This window comes from Cervus elaphus, chromosome 1 (genome assembly GCF_910594005.1).
Source record: "Cervus elaphus chromosome 1, mCerEla1.1, whole genome shotgun sequence".
NCBI classification, from domain to species: domain Eukaryota; kingdom Metazoa; phylum Chordata; class Mammalia; order Artiodactyla; family Cervidae; genus Cervus; species Cervus elaphus.
The window spans coordinates 66,659,283-66,679,933 of record NC_057815.1 but is presented as its reverse complement, the minus strand read 5'-3'; the positions used below and the strand labels follow the sequence as shown (position 1 = coordinate 66,679,933).

The window sequence follows — 20,651 nt, the reverse complement described above, 5'->3', positions numbered from 1 at the left end:
TGGTGGAAAGGGCTCTGTGCCCCTGTGAAGAACAGTCCTGTGTTGTCAGCCTTTGCATTCTCCTGTCTGATTTAATGACCAGAAATCACAGCGATTTGGAGTCTACCCCTGCTCACCTTGGCCTCTGTCAGATTCTGAGCCTCCTGAGCCTCCGCTGGAGAGCACCGGTTCTTATAGGAGCTGTAGACAGGCTCACATTCACCTAGTTTTCCTTGTAGCATGTGTCAGCTTCAGATTCCCAAGCTTTATCCCAGGCCTACTGACTCAGGAGCTGGGGGAGCCTGGGAATCTGTATTTACATACACATAATTTATGTATCATGCTTTGTATTTACAATGTTAACCTGTAAGGGGCTCTAAAATGCAGCCCTGGTTATAAAGCATCTGACTAGCACAACTCCTGGTTTTCCTGATGAGGAAGCTGCAGCCCAGAGAGACACAGTGACCTGCCTGAGATAACACAGCAAGTCAGTGGCCGCCTTGCCACCGCAGCACTCTTCTGGGTCTCTGAGTCCTGCTCTGTCTGTCCAAGTGGGTGGGTGTCGGGGAGCCCACGCAGCTGGGGAGCTCGGAGGTTGCTGGCAGGAGGCCTCTGTGGCTGCCGATGGGGACCAGTTGTTTGGTGTTTCTGTTTATTGACTCTTTAAACTTCATCATCCAAGGAAAGTTAATACATGACTGTTTGGTAGCAAGAAAAACATAATCTAAGACCGCAATGACCCACCCACCCCAAACAAAAACAGAACCAAACAAACCCCATCTGAGACCAGACCTTTGGAGCTGCAGCTGAAGAAGCGTGGGGGCTGGGGTCAGACTGGCTTCTGTGGTTCAGGGGTCGGGGCGGGAGTGGGGGCAGGGTAAGCTAGCCTCTGGAGTAGCCTTCCCAGCCAGGGAGGCCATGTCTGGCCCCTCAGCTTTGGGCGTCCTTCTTGGAATGGCTGCCCCTGCCAGGGGAGGGTGTGGAGAGAAGTCAGTGGTCAGCCTGAGGGGCCCCTAGGCCCACCCTCTGCCGTGACCACGGGTGCCAGTGCATGAGACACAGGGGCTGGGGGACAATGTGCCAGGAGAGGGCCCTGGACGAGGCCCCGACAGGGTTCCCACATGCGGGAACCACTAAAGGCACTGCCGACAAGCAAGGAGACGCCGAGGCCTGGGGAAGCCCCCGGATGGGAGTCACTGCCCCACCCACGGTCATCGCCTTGTTCGGGATGACTGAGGGGACTTGGTCCTTTGCTCTGGATACTGGAGGGCAACCCAGTCAGGACAAGGCTGTGGAAAGTTTATGTTAAGGGGCAGTGTTTCAGTGCCCCAAACATGCAGTGTGTGTGTGCGTACATAATGAGGGGGGACTGGTCCCTCCAGGAAGGCTGGTTGGGGTCCCAGGGTGACTCCCAGGGCAGGAATAGGGTTGTTGTTTTTTTTTTTCCTCTTCTGTCATTTTCTCCAATCAGTCCCTGCCCCAGGTCATTGCATAAATAAGTGCTTGGGAAAGTACACATCTAAAAAGAAACATAAATACTGTACACGGGAAAGGATTCCATCCCCCAGCCCTCCCACTGTCCCCAGGAAAACCCTCCAAATATTGCACATGGCCCTCCCCAGCCCCGTGGGGTCCAGGCCTGGCCGTGTCTTTGGTAGAAGCTCCAGGGACAGAGGTCCTGGGCAGCCCACATGCCCCCCTCTCCACACCCCACCCCCTATCATGACTGGGTGCACCGAAGCAGCCAGAGGGCCGGGAAAGGCCCAGACCCCGCTGGCCAGCAGGTGCTCCATTGGGAATGCTTCCGCAAGGATGGGAGGCAGTCTGCAGGCACGGGTGTGCCCCTGGTCAGACACTTGTGTGAGGGTCTGCCGGTGGGCTTGGAAGAGGCAAGCAGGCGGAGGGCGGGTAGGTAGGCGAGTCCTGGGCCCCCGTGGACAGGGTCACACCCTCCATAGGAGGAGGTGGTTTGTGCTGTCGTCTCGGCCCACCGTCTCGCTGCTGCCGCCACCCCCGCTGCTGAGCCGGAAGTCCTCGTAGCCATCGCCTCCACTGATTACCAGCATTTTAGGCCTGGCCGAGGCAGGGCCTCGGTGCCGAGGGGAGTCCCGATGTTCCAGTGAGGGCAGCTTCTCCGGGCCTGGGGGGCAGAGGGGAGAAGCCATGAGCCGGGGGGTGACTGGCGGCAGCACTATCTCTTGGTGCTCATCTCCTGCTTCCAACAGCCCTTCCCAAGGCAGGCAGCTTAAGTCTTCTCTGGACCCAGACAAGCCCTGATCAAGGCCTCCCTGCTTCCTGATGCCCACAGCCATTTCCTCTTGGGAGTACGGCTTCCTGTCCTGCCAGAGCAAGACCTGGCCAATGGCAACCTCCTTAATGTACATCATTACCTACTAGGTTTCACTCTAATCCTCACAGTCCCTTTCCTATCCTATCTGCCATTCTATGTTCTGCTTCCTGGTGCTATTTCTGTTTCCCGCTCTGCCCTATACAGCATTTCACTTCCAGCCCTATACATCATTTCTAGTCCTGTTTTATTTCCTGTTGTATATATCCATTCCTGTGCCATATTCTAATTCTTAATTCACTTCCTCATCTTCGTGACATTCTCTGGACAGAATTTTATACACATACACACAGTATCCTGATAGATTTTTAGTTTGGGTTTTCTATAGCCTACTTCCTATAATATACACCACTTCCACATCTGTATTACATTTTCCCTCCCTCTTAACCCTCCTCTGGCAGGGCAGCAGGGCATCCTAAACCCAAAGCCCAGGTCCTTGGATTGGCACAGGATGTGTAGACCCACCTGCATCTAGGGGAGGTGGTGGAGTTGGGCAGAGCAGGTTGAAGCCATCTGGAAGTTGGACTGCGGCCAAGAAGCGGACGTGGCCAGTGTGTCCCTGGCCGAGGCCAGCAGGGCTGAGAGGCGCCCGTGGACAGCTGATGGTACTGGGTGAGGTGGGCATGGTGAGCACCACGCCAGCACTGGTGCCCACCCACAGCAGCTCTTCACACACCAGCAGCGCTGTGATCCTCAGGCAGGCAGCCTTGTGCTGCCGGATGATGGCGTCTGAGCCTGGGGTAGGAGACAGACCAGCGCTGGGGCCAATTCCTGGCCCTGGCTTAGCATCCTCACTGCCAGGGACAGAAAAGCTCCAAGGGAAGGGGCAGTAGGAGCCTGAGGTCAGTACCTGCCAGCATCCTGTGCACAGGAGGTGTGACATCTACCTCTGCCAGCTGCTCAAATGTGTCTGGATGGTAGAGACACACGTGGGCACTACCTTTCAATGTCACCCACACGCCCAGGCTGGAGTCCACCATGCAAGCCACGCTGCGACTGGAATCCTGCCCCACGGAGAACGTGTGCTGGGGTGAAGGTAGAGAACAGATTGGTGACTGACAGGCCTGCCTTCACTGGCCCCTCCCTGCCTTGTGCTTCACCAGTGCCCTTTCCTCCCTCCCTACAACTCATGCCAAATCTCTCCAGAAAGCCCACTGGATTGACAGCAAAGGCAGCCCTGCTCCTTGACCTGGATGATTAACCTTTCAAATCTTAGTTTCACTGGAGCCTCCCCACTTAAACCTCAGGAATTAAAATGGAAGTGCCCTTTCCCCAAGGAAGTTGAGTGAGTTAATGATCAGAGAAGTTCAAAGCTTGAAGAGTCTTAAGAGCAATCATTGGCCTCACCCTGTACAGCTGAGAAATGAGTCTAGAAGGGGAGGGAACCTGTCCAAGGGCATCGACAATTCAGTCACAGACCTGGGCCTGAACCTAGTTTCTCTACCTCTTCACTCCCAGCCCCACCAACGATGGGACCAGTGAGAGGGAAATCAAGGGAACGAGTTATTCCTGTATATGACCAGGCTGACAGCTACTGATGTACATGTAAATGAAATCAGGACTAAAGGCCAGAGTGATGATAAGGGGATGCTGACATCAGAAAGGAACTCTGTCCACCCACCAAAGACCACAATACCTTAGTTGAGAAATAGGGCTGGGGTAGGGAGGAGGACTAAAGTATTCTAATTTACAAATACCTGTAGCCTTCATCAGCTAGAAGGAAATAAGGATTAGAGAAGGCCAGGGGCTGGCCCAGATTCACACAGTGGTTGGGGGAAAGCCCCGACCTCTCAGCTGGTTGCTTTTTTACGGACCTGTGGATCTCACCTCCTCTCTCATGGGCCTGGCTCACCCCAAGTCACCAATTCCCCGACCCCACCCACATCCCCACTACCTCCAGCTGCAGCGTGTCAGGGCTCAGGACAAGGACTCGGTTCTGGCAGCCACACCACAGCCGCCCACCCACAGACACCATCTTGGTGATGGGGCTCCCCTGAGCACCCAGGGTCACCGATTTGAAGTTATGGGGGTCCCAGAAATGGCCTAGAGTGGGAGTGAGATAAAGAAAACAGCAGATTCAATCTTATATTGCATTTGAGCCTCACTCTCCCCTGAAATAAGGTGCTAACAAATAACCTCAATTTATCAATGAGGACACCAAACCCCAGAAAAGACCTGGGAGTTACCCAAAGTCACATCTCCAGACTTGTGGTCTGGAGGCTCCGGCTTGCTCAGGAGGGAGATCCTGCTCAGGGTGGGGAGGGGAACAGTGGGAGGGGGACACTCACCTGCTTCTCTTTGGTAGACTACGAGCTCTCCATTGGCCAAAGACACAAACACCTGGTTATTCAGATACCTAGGAAAGGAAAAGGAGTCATGAGGGGTTTCAGGAAGCCAAAGGAGGTCACCTGAGCCCAAGGAATCAGACAGAATGACTATGGCTTCTGAAAGACCACCTCCTCCCACCCCGTGTTCTGTAGGTGGTGGGCACCTGAGTCTAAGAAGAGGCAGTGACTTGCACAAATGACACATGGTGTGTGGGAGACACAGTTAGCCTAGGGCACGCCTCTGTGCTCTGTGCCCAGGAGGTCCAGGTGAGCAGGAGGAGGTCTACAGGTATAGCTGAGAAGGGTGTGAACCAAAAGAGCCATCTGGGGGGCCTTACAGGATGCAGGTCACAGAGGCCGAGTGCTGGAGCTTCAAGCTGTTCCTGCGATCACGGATGCTGTCGGAGGACTGGTACACGTGGACACTGTGGATCAGTGGTGAGTACCTGTGACAAGTGCTTGGGCATGCCAACCCCTCCACCTAGCTGCCTCCACCTCCATCTCCTCCACGGCAGGTGCCACCCCAAGGAACCAAAATCCCACGGCCTCCCTGTGGGTTTCAGACCCTCTGGCAGCCCTGGTTGGCAGTACCCTTGAGATGTAACCCAAAGCCCTCCTGCTTCTGCTTCAAGATGCGATATGATTTCTTAAACAGGGATTTCAGGTTCTGTCATCAAGACTCCAGCCTCCCCTGTGTCCCTACCAGCCATCCTCGGTGCCCAGCCACACAGAACTCTGGTAGGCCTCAGGGTCAACACTCAGCAGGTCCTCCAGGCTGCCGCGGGTGAAGGAGCCACGACTGGACCGACGAAGGGCTCTCCCATCCATGGGGCTGGTGCCACAGGGGCCGCCAGGCCCGAAGGAGCCAGACAGTGGCAGGAAGCCAGGCTCCTGTTCCTCCTCTGAACTGGTAGTCTCTGCTGTGGCCTCCTTGGAGCTTGGGGTCTCCTCATCTGATGGAGACAAAGGGCTCTTTCTCCCACTCTGCCAGGCCCAAGACGTGGTATCTTTCTAGGCCTTACTCTCCCCTCAATGCACCCTTCTGGGCCAAGGTCTTCCAGTGCTGTTCTCCCTGCCCTCTAGCCTCCGCCATCAGTTCAGCCCTTGTTACCCTGATGACTGAGAGCTCAGTGCTACGGGCTCCTGGTCCCAGCCTGGCCATCTCCAATCCACCACCACGGACCAATCACCACCACCTTCCCCAACAACTCCATCTTCCTTAACTGGCCATTGCAGGGGCCTCAGGATCCAGTCTGACTACCCACTGCCCCCGGGGCCCTTGGTATCACAGCCCCGGCCCACCTTGCTGGGCCCCAGCGCTCTCTGCACTAGTGTCCTGAGGCTGGATTCCATGGCTGTGCTCATCCTGTCTCTCTCATCCAATCAGCACTGGCTGGGCTGCCCCTCCCTGCCCCAAGCTGGGCACTCACTGCCAAAGCTAGAGGAGATGGTGGACCGGCTGGCCTGGCTCTGCAGGGTCCCCGAGGGGCTGGGAGAAGACTCATCATCCGAGTCGCTGTCAAAGGGCACTAGCTCCGGACGGGGGTCACCCTCGGCGGGGCCTGGCGCCATCTCCAGGCCTGAGCCCGCTATGGAGATATGCAGGCATGGTTGGGGCCCTGGCTCGGCCAGCGTCGCTGCTTCCTCGTCCGCCGCCTCAACGTCCAGGTCTGGCCCGGTAGGTTCGGGTGCCGTCTCTGTGGGGTTCCTCAGCGATGCAGTCCGTTCCCTGGGAGACGAAGGGTTGGGAATGAGTGTCACTAGGAGCTAGGATCTGCCCTACACATCCTCATGCCCCTAGGCCCCGCCCACACCCACAGGACACACCCACCCTCCAGTCAGGGGCGGGGACTCTGCCCCCAGGCCCCGCCCTCCACCCCACCTGCCCCCGTCTGGCGGGCCTCACCGCTGGCAGCAGCGCTGCAGGCCTGGCACCGCCCCGATGCAGAGGATGCGGGCGGAGCAGACTGCGATGCAGGCCTCCACATCAGGCTCAGCACGCAGGCTCAGCAGACACACCTGGCCCACGTAGCCGTCGCTGTTGCACACCCACACCTCGGGCGTGGGCTCGGGGCAGCTGCTCAGGGTCGGGGCTGCGCACGAGAACTGCGGAAGGCGCCAAGGGACAGGGGAAGGTGGATGCAGGAACTATTGCCAGCTCCACACCGCTCTCCAGGCCCTCCTGGATTCTCAACACACGTTCGGCATACACGTGCACATGTGACTCTTTACACATCAAATGCACACATCCCTCTGTGACATACATTCATATATGTGTGTTTACACATACATCCACACACATATATATATATACCCCAAATATGATCACACATACATGTATATGTGTAACAAATGAAAAAAATGGTAACTTTGTCTGTATGTATATAGACTCATACAAGCATATGAATTAGACACTTGCACATCAATGGTATAGCCTTTGTTCACATGCAAAGATACATAAATGCATGGATGTACCCATATACATATGACACATATGTAGTGCCCATGTGCTTGTACAGAGAGCTGTACCCTCAAAGACATATGGGACCACTGCAATGTTCAAGATGTACATAATGCTGTACAAAGAACAAAAACACATGAACACATGCTGGCTTAGAATACATGCACCCAGGTACCCAGGTGCATACACACCTGCATGCCACTGCGGGTTTTCATGATGGGGATGGCCTTCAGGAATTCAGGGTCTAGACAGCTTTTGCTGGAGGCTGTAGTGATGGACGGACAGACAGACACTGCTTAGCATCCACCTCACCCTGGTCCTGACCCTGCCCATTTCCCTTCCTCTTCTGCCCCTCAGGGTCTCTCTAGGGAGAATGAGGTGGCTGGGGGTTATGTCCTGCTTGTCCTTGGCCTCAATTTTCCCATCTGTACAATGTGAGAGGTAGACCCAGAGGTCTCTAAGGATTTTCTATGGGCCCGATCAACAGTGCTCCCTGATCCAGGCCTGCTGTGTGTGTGTGTATATATGTGTGTGTGGTGGAGGTACGAGGTCCTAGTCACCCACTCCCATGATAGGGCCCCTGCCCTACGCTGACCGTATCCACAGAATCCCTGCCAAGGAGGCCCTAAGTGAGTGAGTGAAAGTTGTTCAGTCGTGTCTGACTCTTTGTGACCCCATGGACTATACAGTCCATTGAATTCTCCAGGCCAGAATACTGGAGTGGGTAGTGGTTCCCTTCTCCAGGGGATCGTCCCAACCCTGGGGAAGTCCTGTATTTCTCTGCAGAAGTCTCAGTCCACCCTTCCACTGGCAGGGACTGGAACACAGGATATGGCAGTCCTGAGATTTCTGGCTCCTGATGTCATACACAGCTGCAAGGCGCTGTCCACTCCTTGAAGGTTCTGAGAGGAGGGCGCCATCCTGGGCCCTGGCTTACCCAGTTTCCTCTTGGCCTCATCAAAGGCCTGCTCGAAGCCGAGGCGGGCATCAGGGTGGGGGAACTCAAAGATGAAGGAGTCGGTGCCCTCGGGCCTCGTGGTGCACAGCTCCAGCTTGGTAGGAGGGAAGGAAAGTGCGTAGCACAGGGCCTGCTTCTCCGACAAGTCCCGGTGCATGGCAGCTGAGAGGTCCCGCAGCGCGTCATCCAGGCTCTGCAGGGATAAGGGTCCAGGCCTCAGGGCCTCACTTCCCCGTTCAGCCTACTCCTGCCCTGGGGATGGGACTGGGCATCTGCCTCTTCAGACAGAAAACGGAACTCTACTTCCCGGAGACCAAGAGGTAGCCTGGATCCCGCACAGACATGGTGGGCCCTCCCGCCTCCCTCAGCTGGTGATGGAGCTGTGTCTCCAACCCGCAGACCTGGAACCCGACTTCCTTCAGAGACGGGATGAGGCTGTACTCTCCCCCTCAGATAACTGACAGGGATGTCCTTGCCCTCAGGCAAACGACAAGGCTGTTCTCTCTCCCTCAGGCCGGATGAGGGAATCTCAGGCAGAAGATGCAGACCTGGTGGGGGAAACCGAGGCTCTCAGAGAGCTTGCTCATCTGGCCCAGGGTGGTCAGGTCCTCGTCCAGGCGGCTGATCGCCTTCTGGATGTTCTCTCGATTGGCAGCTTGAGATGCCCCTAGTGGGGACAGAGGGAGGCCATGGGCAGATCCAGAGACAGACAAGGTCAGGTTGGAGAGACACTCCTCCCCTCCCCTCCCAACTCGTTGGGTACGGGAAGCAGCCTGACAACCGAGAGCTTGTAAATCGCCGGACCTTGGGTTAGCATGAACCCCAAAGTTTATGGGCAGCTTGGAGAGAAACTCCAGGCCCGAGAGCAGGGGACTAGGCCTGATTCACAGCCACCGGCCACAGGGTGTCGGTCCCTTGGAGAACTCCCTGGAAGAGCACAAAGAACAAACAGCAGGTAGCTCCCAGGTTATGCAGACTCCAGCTGATGCCGCTGTGGTGGTACAGTCTCCCAAAGGGGAAGTCAGCTGGGCAGGCAGAGCCTCAGGCAGTCAAATGTGCTGACCCAGGGACTCAATACCCGCCCCACAAAGGAGGGGGCAACGGGCTGATGACCTAGATTTCCCTGGTCCTGTCCCATACTTGATCACTGCCAAGTACTGGCCCCACAGACCAGCTCAGCATCCCGCACACCCCACACTGCCTGGCTAGGGGCAAACGCCCCAGACCAGTGGCCCACAAATGGGCTGAGTAGACAGAGGTGGAGTGGACTAGACAAGAGAGGCCTGAGGACATTTGCTCCTTCTGAAGGAAACGGTCCCCCCACAACCCTCTACCACCCAGGCAGCCACACTTTCTTCCCTATGACCCTGCCCCTTTCTGGCCACAGCTGACTGGACCAGGGGTAGACTGCTGACCTAGAGGTACTCATTTTATCCACGGGCCTGTTCTCTAGTGAGAAGAGATGAACTGGACCAATAATCAGCTTGCCTTCCTATGTAGGGGCCTGTGTGGGGCAGCCCTGGGTGCACCAAGGGGCTGCGTGAGCCCCTGCCTCACTGGGTCTGACCTGCCTGTTGGTCCCAAGGTGCCCTTACCACCAAATGACCACCCTGCTCAGGAGGGTGGACCGCGCCTCCTGGAGCAACTGGGGCTGAGAGCTGAGGGAGAAAGGCCACGACGCAGACAAGGCCGTGAGGGATCACGGGAGTTACGAGGAGGCAGACAAGGCCATGATGGATCACGGGAATTACAAGGGGGCGGAGAAAGCGGAGAGCAGTGAGGAGAACTGGCGCAGAGGGGGCGGGAGTGTGGTGGGAGTGGGGGGAACACGCTCACACAGCAGGAGCAGCTCTTTGAAGCTGCCTCAGCTCCCGACAGTCTCAGCCCCAAACAAAAGGATCATTCCAGCCAGCTTTCTGATTGGCTTGAGTGTATCTATTCCCCAGGCACCAAACTGCTGGACCAGAACAGTGCGCCATCATCTAAGATGGAGTGTATAAATGCATCTGTGCAGTGAATCAACCGCTACGGGCGTGTCTGCGCTCCCTGTAGCACTGCCGCCCCAGTCCACCTGCCAGTCCACGGCAGGCCCCTGCCCAATCAGAAGGTGGTCAGTCTGGCTCCGTGGGACACAACCTGGATCCTGCATGCCAGCACCCTTGGACAGGATGGGAAAGCGAGGCCCGGAAGCAGAAGAGCAGGTGCACAGCCAGCCAACCTGGCCACAGCTCAAATCCTCCAGGTGGGCTTCTCAGAGGAAGACCCCCTAACACCCAGCACCCCCGGTGGGCCCGAGCCAGCCCCACCTTTGATGATGTCTGCGTCGTCCAGCGGCAGCTTCCACAGCAGCTTGTACTTGCTGGCCGTGTCGATGACGCTGGCTGCCGTGTACCTGTGGGGAGCAACAGGGGTGCTCTGGCCAAGGCGGGGGAGCGGGCCCAAGGAAGGACAACGGCCTCAAGCACCCTGGCCACTCACAGGCTCATGGAGCTGCGCCGCAGGGAGCCCGACTTCCGCTTCAGGGTGGTGCAGACGATGAGGTCCGTGAACAGGAAGAGGGACCGGTCCTTCTTGCCACCAACTGCCTTCTGTGGGGCCCGAGACAGGATTCAGGCCCAGAGGCCCTCCCTCCTGCCCACCCTGCCCAAGGGGGACAGCCAGGCCAGGAGGGGAGGGCCCTCCAGATGCCCAGAGGCAAACTGGGACTTGACCCTGGGCTCCTGCTGGGGTGGAAGAGCAGGAGGCCAGAGGGCAGCAGCTGTGAGCAGAGAAGGTAACCAGGCAGGGAGGTGGGGACAGGGGGGCAGACAATGGGACACTTCTTACCACTTCAATGACCATCTCCTGCCTCAGGAACCGCCGCAGAGGGGCCTGGAGCTGTGGGGCAGGAGGGACAAGGCGTCCTGAAGGCTCACTATGAATCCTTTCCCCTCCCCAGACCCCAGTGACGCTTGGCCCCACTCGTGGGTCAAGTCAGTAGAAGCAACACATTGTCCACCTTCTCAATGCTGTGTCATCAGGCCATGCGACATATGGCCAGAAACAGACATGGGGGAGGACACAGATGCAAACTGAGACGGATGCAAACACACTGCAGCCATGACCACGGTTCCAGGTGACCACAGATGCAGACACAGGCATGGGTGGAGCCAGGCAGAACAGCACTCACATCCTCCATGCCCTCGATGTGGGCCTCAATCTCCTGCAGCACGCGGGCATGCCGCTCTGCCTCCTCGGCACTCCGCACACCCTTGTTGATGCGCTCAGCCACCTGCTTGATGTTCCGCTGCGCGTCTAGCAGGAGAGGGTAGTCCGGGTGGTCCTCAGGCGTATGCTTCAGGAGGTCCTGGGTGGGAATGGGCGGTAAACCCCTGTTTAGCCACCCCTGTCAGGCTCTGGGGCCCCACAGTGACTGCTGGAACAGAAGAGACTGTGGGTAGACTCTAGAGAGAACTTTCCTATCTGGCTCCTGCGGCTCCACTGGGTGGGGGCCACTGAGTCCCCTGCATCCCCACATGCCTCCAGACTGCCCACCTGCCCACCCAGCCCCATGCCCTCCTGCCCACCCAGCCCCATGCCCACCTTCACCAGAAGCTCGTAGCGTGGGATCCGCTGCACAGGCTTGATCATGAGGTCGGACAGCGCCTGCTTCTCCTTGTTCTCACGCATGCTTTGCTGAAACCCGAAACAGGGTGGATGGGCACACAAGTGAGGCATGACAAGCAAAGATGGAAATGTCAAAGGACAGACAGGTCCCTGGTGAGCCCCTCCAGGTCTGAGGGGAGACACTGACCCACAAGCTGGGGCTCTGGTGTCCAGGCTGGGGGCTCCTGGGACCCCCAAAGCTGCCCAAGAAGGGTGGCCTCCATCCCCCTGCCTGGCCCTGGTACCTCCAGGAACTTGAGAAAGGCAGGCCTCGCCTCCTTAGCCACACGCACGGCGTCCTTTGCATTGAGGAAGTTATCGATGTAGGCAGAGTAGATGTTGACCAGGACGTCCTTGGAGAACTGTGGATGAAGAGGCAGGTTGGGAGCCTCAAGGTGTCCCCTCCCCACCTCATCATGACCAGGGTTCCACTGATTGACGAGCCAACATCTGACTCTCCCTCCATCTGAAAAGGACACGGTCTCTGAGGGATCGGGCATGTGCTACTACTGTGATGTCTGTACATGTCATATGTATGACTGTGTGATTGGGCATGTGCATGTGTGTGCAGACACACATGTGCACTCAGACCAGGCTCTCTCCCTCCCAACAGGGCATTTCATCCCCTGGTCTCCAACCAGGCAGGTCTCCCTCCTTGCTGTCAGCCAAGTGACACAGACTTGTTCCTGCTGCTTGGCTTGTGCTCATGTAATTCCCTCCACCAGGAAGGCCCCTCCCCCATCCAAATCTCACCCACCCTGGCAAGGCGGAGCTCCAGTTCTGCCGCCTCCAGGAAGCACTCCTACCCTGAAGAGGGCTCAGCTTGGAACTCTACCTGGCCTCTGGCCTCCCTGACCCCGCAAGGCAAGTCTGCCAGTTCCAAGGAGTAGGTGCTCCCATCCCTCCCAGTATGCTCTGCCTGGTGGCTAACGCCTGATGGCTGGGCTCAATGTGGACGTTCTCGGCAGAAGCCCTGGCTGGGCATTAGGACACCCCAATGCCTGTCTCAGCTGCACCATGGATGGACTAGCTGACCTGTGGTGGTGTTTCTGGTCCCCTCTCAGTCTCCAAATCCATGTTTCTAGGTTCTTGATGCCAATCCCCACACCACCCCCCCCATCAAATGTGCTGCAGGGCAGAGGCTGAAGCAGCTCAGGGATAAAGACAGCGTCACCTGAACTCCCCCCAGTCCCGGGACAGGGCATCCTACGCTGACCCCTCCGTGGGGACCAGGGCTTCCACTGCTACCCTTGGTTAACATCAAGGTCCAGACAGGGAGGGCATAAATCCAGTGACACCAAGGGCTGCGATGGACTGGAGATGTCAGCACTCAAGCTGGGGTCCCACCACTGCCAAGCCAAGGTTCCTGTTACATCAGTTTCCAGATCAGCAGGCACCTTCCAAGACCTTCTTAGTAAGCCCAAGGCTCACCCTACCACATCACAAACACATGCAAACACACCCACATCCTATAGAAATAGATAAGGTGTTTCTTACTAGTAGAATTTTCTGGAAGGAGTTTTAGAGTTTTATTTTTGAAATTATTTGGCTCTGAGTAAGCATTTAGTTTGTGTTTCGCTGTGATTTCTCATTCATCATCGTGCTTTTTTTGGAATTCTGGCAAAATAAAATGTAACTGAAATTTTTTCAAATGTAATTAAACTCATGTAAATGAATACTAAATTTAACAATTAAAGAAAATGACATGTTATGTTTTGCAGACATTTAGCTGAATGTTTATTAGTTTCGCTTTTACAGTCCTTTTAAAATTCTGAAGCCAATGCCTTTCCTAAGGTCCCAATCACTATTGTAGGATTTTAAAAAGCTCGCAGGTGGAAGTCTTGTCTGTGGTGAAAGGGACAAGGGGTGGGGTAGAGCATGGGCGCTGGAACCAGGTTTTTTGGGTTGAATCCTCTACTACCTACTGTGATTTTTAACAAAATATCATTTGTTTATTTATTTGGCTGCACTGGGTCTTAGTTGAAACATGCAGGATCTAGTTCCCTGACCAGGGATTGAACCTGGGCCCCCTATATTGAAAGCCTGGAGTCTTAGACACTGGACCACCAGGGAAGTCCCTTACTAACTGTCACTTTGATCAAGTTATTTTCTCTCTATGTGGCAGAGTCATCAACTTTATTTTTCGCTTGTGGGGTTTTTTTTTCGGCTTCGCCCCACACAGCTTGCAGGATCTTACTTCTCGGATGAGGGCTTGAACTCAGGCCCTCAGCAGTAAAAACATGGAGTCTTAACCACTGGACCGACAGGGAATTTCCAGATCATTAGCTTTAAACTTGGTAATAATCAACCATAGCTATCTCCTTAGTGTCATTGATATATATACTGTATTTAGAATGCCTAGCACATAATAAGTGCCAAATAGCCATTATTATTAAAACGCCTGATGGAGAAAAGAGCTAGTCAAGACTAGGCTGGTGTCAGCATCAAGTCCAAGTCCAGGGTCAGGACCAGGACAACTATTTACATTCAGGTTAAGTAGGGGTTGAGGTCAGTACCAGCATCCATTTGAGGTCTGGGTCATAGTCAGTGGCAGCTCAGGGTGAGGACTAGGGTCAGGTCAGTGTCAGCAACTGGTTTGGGGGTTTAGTCGTGTCCGACTCTTTGTGACCCCATGGACTGTAGCCTGCCAGGCTTCTCTGTCCATGGGATTTTTCAGGAAAGAATACTAGAGTGGGTCGCTATTTCCTTCTCCAGGGGATCTTCTCCATCCAGGAATTGAACCTGGGTCTCCTGCATTGCAGGTGGATTTTTTTACCAACTGAGCTACCAGGGAAACCATCAGCAACTGAGGCTGGGTCCAAGGTCAGGGTGTCTGGCTGGGGTTGGGGTCCATGCCAGAGTCCAGCCAAGCTCTGGGGTTGGGCCGTGTCAAGGTCAAGCCAGGATCTGGGGTCAGTGCCTATGTCTCGTCAAGTTCTAGGGGTTGGATCAGGGATCAGCGTCCGTCTCGGAGGTGGGGGTGGGGTCCAAGGCCGCATCTGGTCTCTCCTAGGAGAGGCAGGGACATGGGGTGGGAGGTAGAGCAGTGGACAGCAGGGCCACTCACCGACTGGACTAGCAGGTCTCCCACCTTCTGCTGGGCATGCCAGTTCTGCACACAGTGCCGCACCTGCTCCAGGAACTGCTCATGGTGCTCCAAGAGCTCCGGGATTTGGTCGAAAATCTCATCCACTAGTGACGGGTCACAGAGCAAGGAGTTCTCCGGCTGCTTCAGTGGCTGCATATAGCCCTGGAGGGGCCACAGGGTTGGTGCCAGTCCCCTCAGAGAGACTGCACCCCAACCCACCCGCCCAGGTATACACAAAATCACCTGGGCCTGCTGCTCAGTGGCCCTGCCTCCAGGATCTCCCTCATTAAACTGGGAGCTCCAGGAGGGAGATGGGAAGATCTAGCCCCATGACCCTCACTCAGCAGCCAGGGTCTGGCACAAGTTGGGGGTGAGGGGTGTCAGGAAAGGTTTGTTGGATGCATGAATGAACAGAGCTTAGAGTGAGGAAAGCAAGAAGACTGGGCTCCCGGGAAACTTCACACACTAATTCAGCAAATATTTTATTGAGCATTTACTATGTGCCAGGTACTATTCTAAAAACTGGGAGATAGTAGTGAACAAGAAAGGCCAAAATCCCTGCCCAGATTGAGCTTACAATCTAGTCAGATGAAATACACAAATTAAATATATAAATAAATAAAAACCACGTCATTGAATCTAAGATGCATCATTACTCTTGTTTACCTCAAAAAAAAAATGTTGTCAATTAAGTTATTATAGGCCATCAACTATGGGATGAACCTGGATTTCAGAGATGGTAAAACGTGAAGAATGTGTCTTAGAACTAATTACATGAAGAAATCCTGTGGTAAATTAAAAGACCATAATTGCTGTGGGTTAAATAAAGCCGAGAGAGGAACGGAGGGGTATATGGAAAGTTGTTGAAGGCTCATTTGACAATATCCAAAACACCGTTTTCAGATCTTCTGGTCAATTAGTGACTAAAACTTCCATTTTTCACTTCAAATCCGCATTCAGAGGTATTTCCTGAGCTTGAATAGCCCTGCTCAGTGGCTAGTGGCTCATGTAGATGTCGCCCTCTACTGGCCTAAACTGTAACTACATGCCAAAGAAACTAGGCTGATTGAAAAAGTGTATGGAATGCTGCAATAAAATTTACATCAAACATTAAAAAGAAAACCTAGTTTGTCCTAAAACAAGTTTGAGAAAGTAAAGCTCAACAGAATCCTCTCGCCTGGTTTGGGATTCCGGAAAGGCGGAGGGGTCGGGGGTGACAGGACACATGTAGCCTTTCTCTCACAGCTCCTAGGCTAGTCTGAGCCCGGGGCAGGATCTCTGCCAGGGTCTGTTGCCCAAGGAGTAGGAGTTAAACCGCTCACTTCTGGGTCCTAGCGCCTCACACAGAAGCCTGCACACCAGTTGGAGGAAAGAATGAACAGCGACAGGGAACTCGATGCAGAACCTGCTAGGAGCCAACACCTGCACTCACCCACCACATACTTGCTGAGCAACTACTGTGTCCTGCTTTATAAGCATGAGCTGCATCTGTGGGCAGGCAAAAGCCCCTGTGCCTGTGCACCCGACAATTTAGTGGAAGGAGGGGGATAACAGTACCCTAAATGACAAAATTATCACACAGTGTATTAGAAGGTAGCAAGTGCAGTGGGAAATAAGACAGAGCGATTGGTCAGGGAAAGCAGTGTTATTAGCTGGGAATCTGCAGGTTGAAGAAAGACTCAAAGGGTGACAGTGACACTGAGGAAAGTATGCACCCTTAGGACCTGGGTTCAAATCCCACCTCTTTCTGGCTGTTAACCTTGGCATTTAACTCTTCCTTCATTGTGAACTCCTGGCCCTCAGGAATAATACAAATCAACTTGAGTGGCAGCAGTCACTGCGAGGGATCACCAGGGCTGTAGAGTCCAACCTCCACCCTAGAGTGAGACTGACAGGGATTCAACCCGGGCTATGGCACTCGTCCCCAATGTGAACCTGAACGAGTTGCTTTACCTCTCTGTGATCAGTTTCATCATCTGTAAAATAGGGGTCTATAATGAGGTTTATATGAACGCTTGGCCGCCACAAGCCAGTTATCCCTGTGGTAACTTTTCTGACACCTCCTGCTTAATGAGGTTTATATGAATTAACATATAGAGCACACATATTAAGCACCCAATAAATGTTAGCTCTTAGTATTACTGCTTGCTATGGTCTGAATATGTCCCTCCAGAAGTCATATGTTGAAACAGAAGCCCCGATGTGGTGGTATTTCGGGGTGGGGCCTTTGGCAGGTGAGCAGGTCATGAGGGTGGAGCTCTCACAAATGGGATTTGTGCCCTTTGAAAGAGAGCTCCCTCAGCCCTTCCACCACAGGAAGACACAGTGAAAAGACAACTGTCTACAGACCAGGAAGCCGGTCCTCATCTGCACTTAATCTGCCAGCACTTTGATCTTGCACTTCCCCACCTCCAAAACCATGAGAAATAAATTTCTATTTGTTTAGGTCACTCTATCAATGGGATTTTTACTATAGCAGGCCAAACAGACTAGGATCTCGTTTAATAGACAGATGACTCTGGGCAGGTTTCTTCCTCTTTGAGCCTTCATTTCCTCAGATGAGGAAGAGCATTATTATAATATCTGCCTCACAAGATTAATACAAGGATTAAAGGTGATTTTATAGACACATACACACATGCGCATGCATGCCTGCAGGCAGAATTGCCAGGCAGTATGTTAAATTATACATGCATCTCGTAATCTGCACCTGGCACAGGTCTTTTTATTATTCTTACTCAACAGGCGAGGAAACAGAGGCAGAGACTGGCTATATAACTTGCTCCAGATCACATGGCTGGTCAGGAGGTAGTGCCAAGTTTCCACAGCGGTGGCCTGGCTCCAGAGCTGTGCTCTGGACCCCTGGGCGGATGTCAGTCCTTCCAACACAGGGCTGCACTGAGTGACGGCCGTCTCAGCTGACACTTGCACCCTTCTCCACCCAACGCTCTCCACTGGTGTCCTCAGCACCGAGCTCCCTCAGCTCTTTCACTCGCAGGCCCTGCAAGCCTCCACGTGTGCAGCCTGGCAGCTGGAGGTTCAGAGGGAGAGAGGCACGCCCACCCTGTCACCTTTTAATCTTCACACTGAGAGGAGGGTATGATTAGTTATATTTGCAGGACAAAAACGTGGAGGCCCAGAGGAGTGAGATTATTAGGCTAGGCATCACCCAGAAGGGAGCAAATGACTAAACTCCTGGACTAAGTCCCATGCCTTTGACTCCCACTTAGGGACAATCAAGGACTCCCCCCCGAGACCCCTGCACATCTATTCCTGCCTGGCAGCCAGGGACACCTCTTAAAGATGGAATTCTGGCTGTGGGCCTCCTGTGACCTCCTTGTGCTCACAGTAAAGGCCAGTTCCTTGCCCAGGAGCCACACTGGCGACCTCCCTATTCCTGGTTGCTCTAGGTTTCCTCCCGCCACCCAGCGCTGCTCCCGCTGTGCCCTCTGCCTGAAACAAGTCCCTCCAAGCTCTCCCGTTGCTTAAATCCTACCTACCTGTCAGGTCTCAGCTAAATACCCCACACCCTGGCCCCCAACACCAGGGCAGACCCCCATTCTGTGTTCTCACTGCACTATGCATCTTAAAAAATACACACACACACACACACACACATATATAAACAATGTATTTTTGTGCTGTGATATATATTATATATATATATATATAGCATGAAGTTTGCCATTTTAATCATTTCTAAGAGACTGGTTCAGATACCCACGTTAAAGTACATTCATGTTAGGGACCATCACCACCATTCATCTCTAGAACTTTTTTCGTCTTCCCTGACTGAAACTCAGTGCCCACTAAGTACCAACTCCCCATATCCCCCTCCCCAGCCACCAGCAACCCCATTCTACTTTCTGTCTTTATGAATTTGGTTGGCCATTCTAGGTACCCCATATAAGTGGAATCATTCGGTATTTGCCCTTTTGTGACTTGCTGAGTTCACTAGCATAATGTCCAGAACTTGTTGTAGCATGTGTCAGAATTTCCTTTTTGGCTGAACAAGATTCTGTTTTAAGAATACTCTCCATGCACTTTTACATCACCATGTGTCCTCACGCATAGCCTGTCTGGTTATTGTCAGTCTCTGCCACAGACTGTGAGCTCCAGGAGACAGGACCTCATCACTCACATTCACTGCTGAACCCTCCAGAGAACACTGCCTGCTTCGTGGTGGATTTGTGGAGTGAATGAGTGAATCCTTGGGATGTTTCCCCAGGATCTCCCTTCCACCCTTCGCTCTTGCTCTGCCCAGGTGGTTTGAGAAAACCTGTCTCCCAGTTGTGACCACCAGGTCCCACTTTAGCTCAGACCCACACTCTCTATCCTGGGCTCCAGACCCTGGGATTTCCAGACCCCCGCGTCTGAACCTCAACTCACCATCTCATCCCCCCTTTTTCACAGAGGGCTCCTTTAGTGCCTTAGTCACCTAAGCCAGAGCCCAGGCACCATTCTGGGCTTCCCCATCTTGCCCCACAACCAACCAGTTACCATGTCTGGCCTGATCGGTCCACTTCCTAAATATCTGTTCCCAACTGCCCTCTCTGCAGTTACCCCCCGGGTAGTGGCCTCTCCTCCCTTGCCAGGCCTCAGTGGCCCTGGCCTCCTCTTCTGCTATCCTCCTCCCAGCAGTCAGATAGACCTTATAAAGCGTGAGTCACACGACACACTGCCCCTGCTCAAAGCCTTTCAGTAGTTCCTAGGACCCTTGGTAGAGTCCAAATTCTCCTCCTGGTACTGAGGGTCCCCACCACGTGATCTCTGCTGGCTCCCTCAGCATCACCACAGGACTGAGCCCTGTGCTCTGTGCTGGCCGCATGGACTCCTGAAAGGGCCAGGTCTCTCCTTACTCGACCTTGCACGAGCTGTTCCTGCTGCTGAGAAGACAGGGCAGAAGGAAGCCAGCACTTCCTCCAGGGAAAATTCCTTGACCCTTTACCTCCCAGGTGCCCCCCCACCCCAACCTGGTGCCTTAAGAGCCCATACACTCAACTATGTCCCTAGCAGGACTGTCAATTCCTGCAGCAGAGGCTTGTCTTTTATTTGTCCCGGTGTTTCCTGCACCTGGAACAGGGCCTGGCACATAGCGCATGCTAACATTTAATTCCATTCAACCAACATTTTTCCAGTCAATGAATGAAGTGAAGGTGGGGGCGGGGGTGGGGTGGGACCAGAGGGGGTTCACAGATCTAAGCTCAGACCCAGCACTGCCAGGAGACGTGGAAGGTCAGCAGGAGGAGGAAGCATCTGCCCTGGGTGCCCCAGTTTGGCGTCCTTACGGCCCCTCTGCATTCTCTCCTGCCCTGGGGGGAGCTTCCTCTATGGATGGGTGGTATGCCCCAGGGTCATTCCTCTCTAACCTCGGTCCCTGGTGTTCCCACATGTCCAACAGCCACCTAGATTCAGAATGGCTGCATTCAGGGACCCAGGCCACCCCAAGTCTCACCTGCATCAGAGTGCGCAGTGACTCCACATAAGACTGCTCTGTGTCCAGCAGGGTCATGGTCACATGCTTCCGCATATCCTGGGGGGACAGAAGGCAGAGGGTGAGCGGTGCCTTGTTCTCACACGCGCCACCTGCAGTCACACGGGCCCAGAGAGCCCATCCACGCCCTCTCCTAGGTCTTCAAGGTCTGTCCTCCCCAAAGCACCTTGAACCTCCACTCTACCAGGTCTGTGCTCACGTGCTCCCCCTGCAGGGAGCACCTCTCCCTGCAACTCACATGCCTGCCTCCCCAGACTGCGCTCCTCAAACTTTGTCCCTCTACTCCCCTCTCCAGGGCTATTGGCAGCTCTGGAGATCTCCTGTTTACTTCTTGGCTCCCCTGTTGGACTCC

The 20,651-nt window shown here is 54.3% G+C and overlaps 1 protein-coding gene across 1 annotated transcript in view; it reads right to left on the bottom strand.

The window, feature by feature from the left end:
- Window positions 1-617: 617 nt before the first annotated feature.
- ARHGEF17 (Rho guanine nucleotide exchange factor 17) overlaps window positions 618-20,651 on the bottom strand; it is a 57,850-nt gene continuing 37,816 nt past the window's right edge. Inside the window, exons 2-21 of the mRNA XM_043906797.1 lie at window positions 20,261-20,338; window positions 14,785-14,967; window positions 11,963-12,079; window positions 11,655-11,747; window positions 11,242-11,418; window positions 10,899-10,949; window positions 10,551-10,660; window positions 10,379-10,464; window positions 8,621-8,739; window positions 8,052-8,265; window positions 7,306-7,379; window positions 6,560-6,759; window positions 6,084-6,382; window positions 5,357-5,606; window positions 4,992-5,078; window positions 4,615-4,682; window positions 4,221-4,369; window positions 3,177-3,351; window positions 2,792-3,061; window positions 618-2,119 (exon numbers count right to left, since the gene is read on the bottom strand). Coding sequence (XP_043762732.1) covers window positions 1,923-2,119; window positions 2,792-3,061; window positions 3,177-3,351; window positions 4,221-4,369; window positions 4,615-4,682; window positions 4,992-5,078; window positions 5,357-5,606; window positions 6,084-6,382; window positions 6,560-6,759; window positions 7,306-7,379; window positions 8,052-8,265; window positions 8,621-8,739; window positions 10,379-10,464; window positions 10,551-10,660; window positions 10,899-10,949; window positions 11,242-11,418; window positions 11,655-11,747; window positions 11,963-12,079; window positions 14,785-14,967; window positions 20,261-20,338 — 2,997 coding nt within the window. The 3' untranslated portion in view covers window positions 618-1,922. The remainder of the gene's footprint in view (window positions 2,120-2,791; window positions 3,062-3,176; window positions 3,352-4,220; window positions 4,370-4,614; window positions 4,683-4,991; window positions 5,079-5,356; window positions 5,607-6,083; window positions 6,383-6,559; window positions 6,760-7,305; window positions 7,380-8,051; window positions 8,266-8,620; window positions 8,740-10,378; window positions 10,465-10,550; window positions 10,661-10,898; window positions 10,950-11,241; window positions 11,419-11,654; window positions 11,748-11,962; window positions 12,080-14,784; window positions 14,968-20,260; window positions 20,339-20,651) is intronic.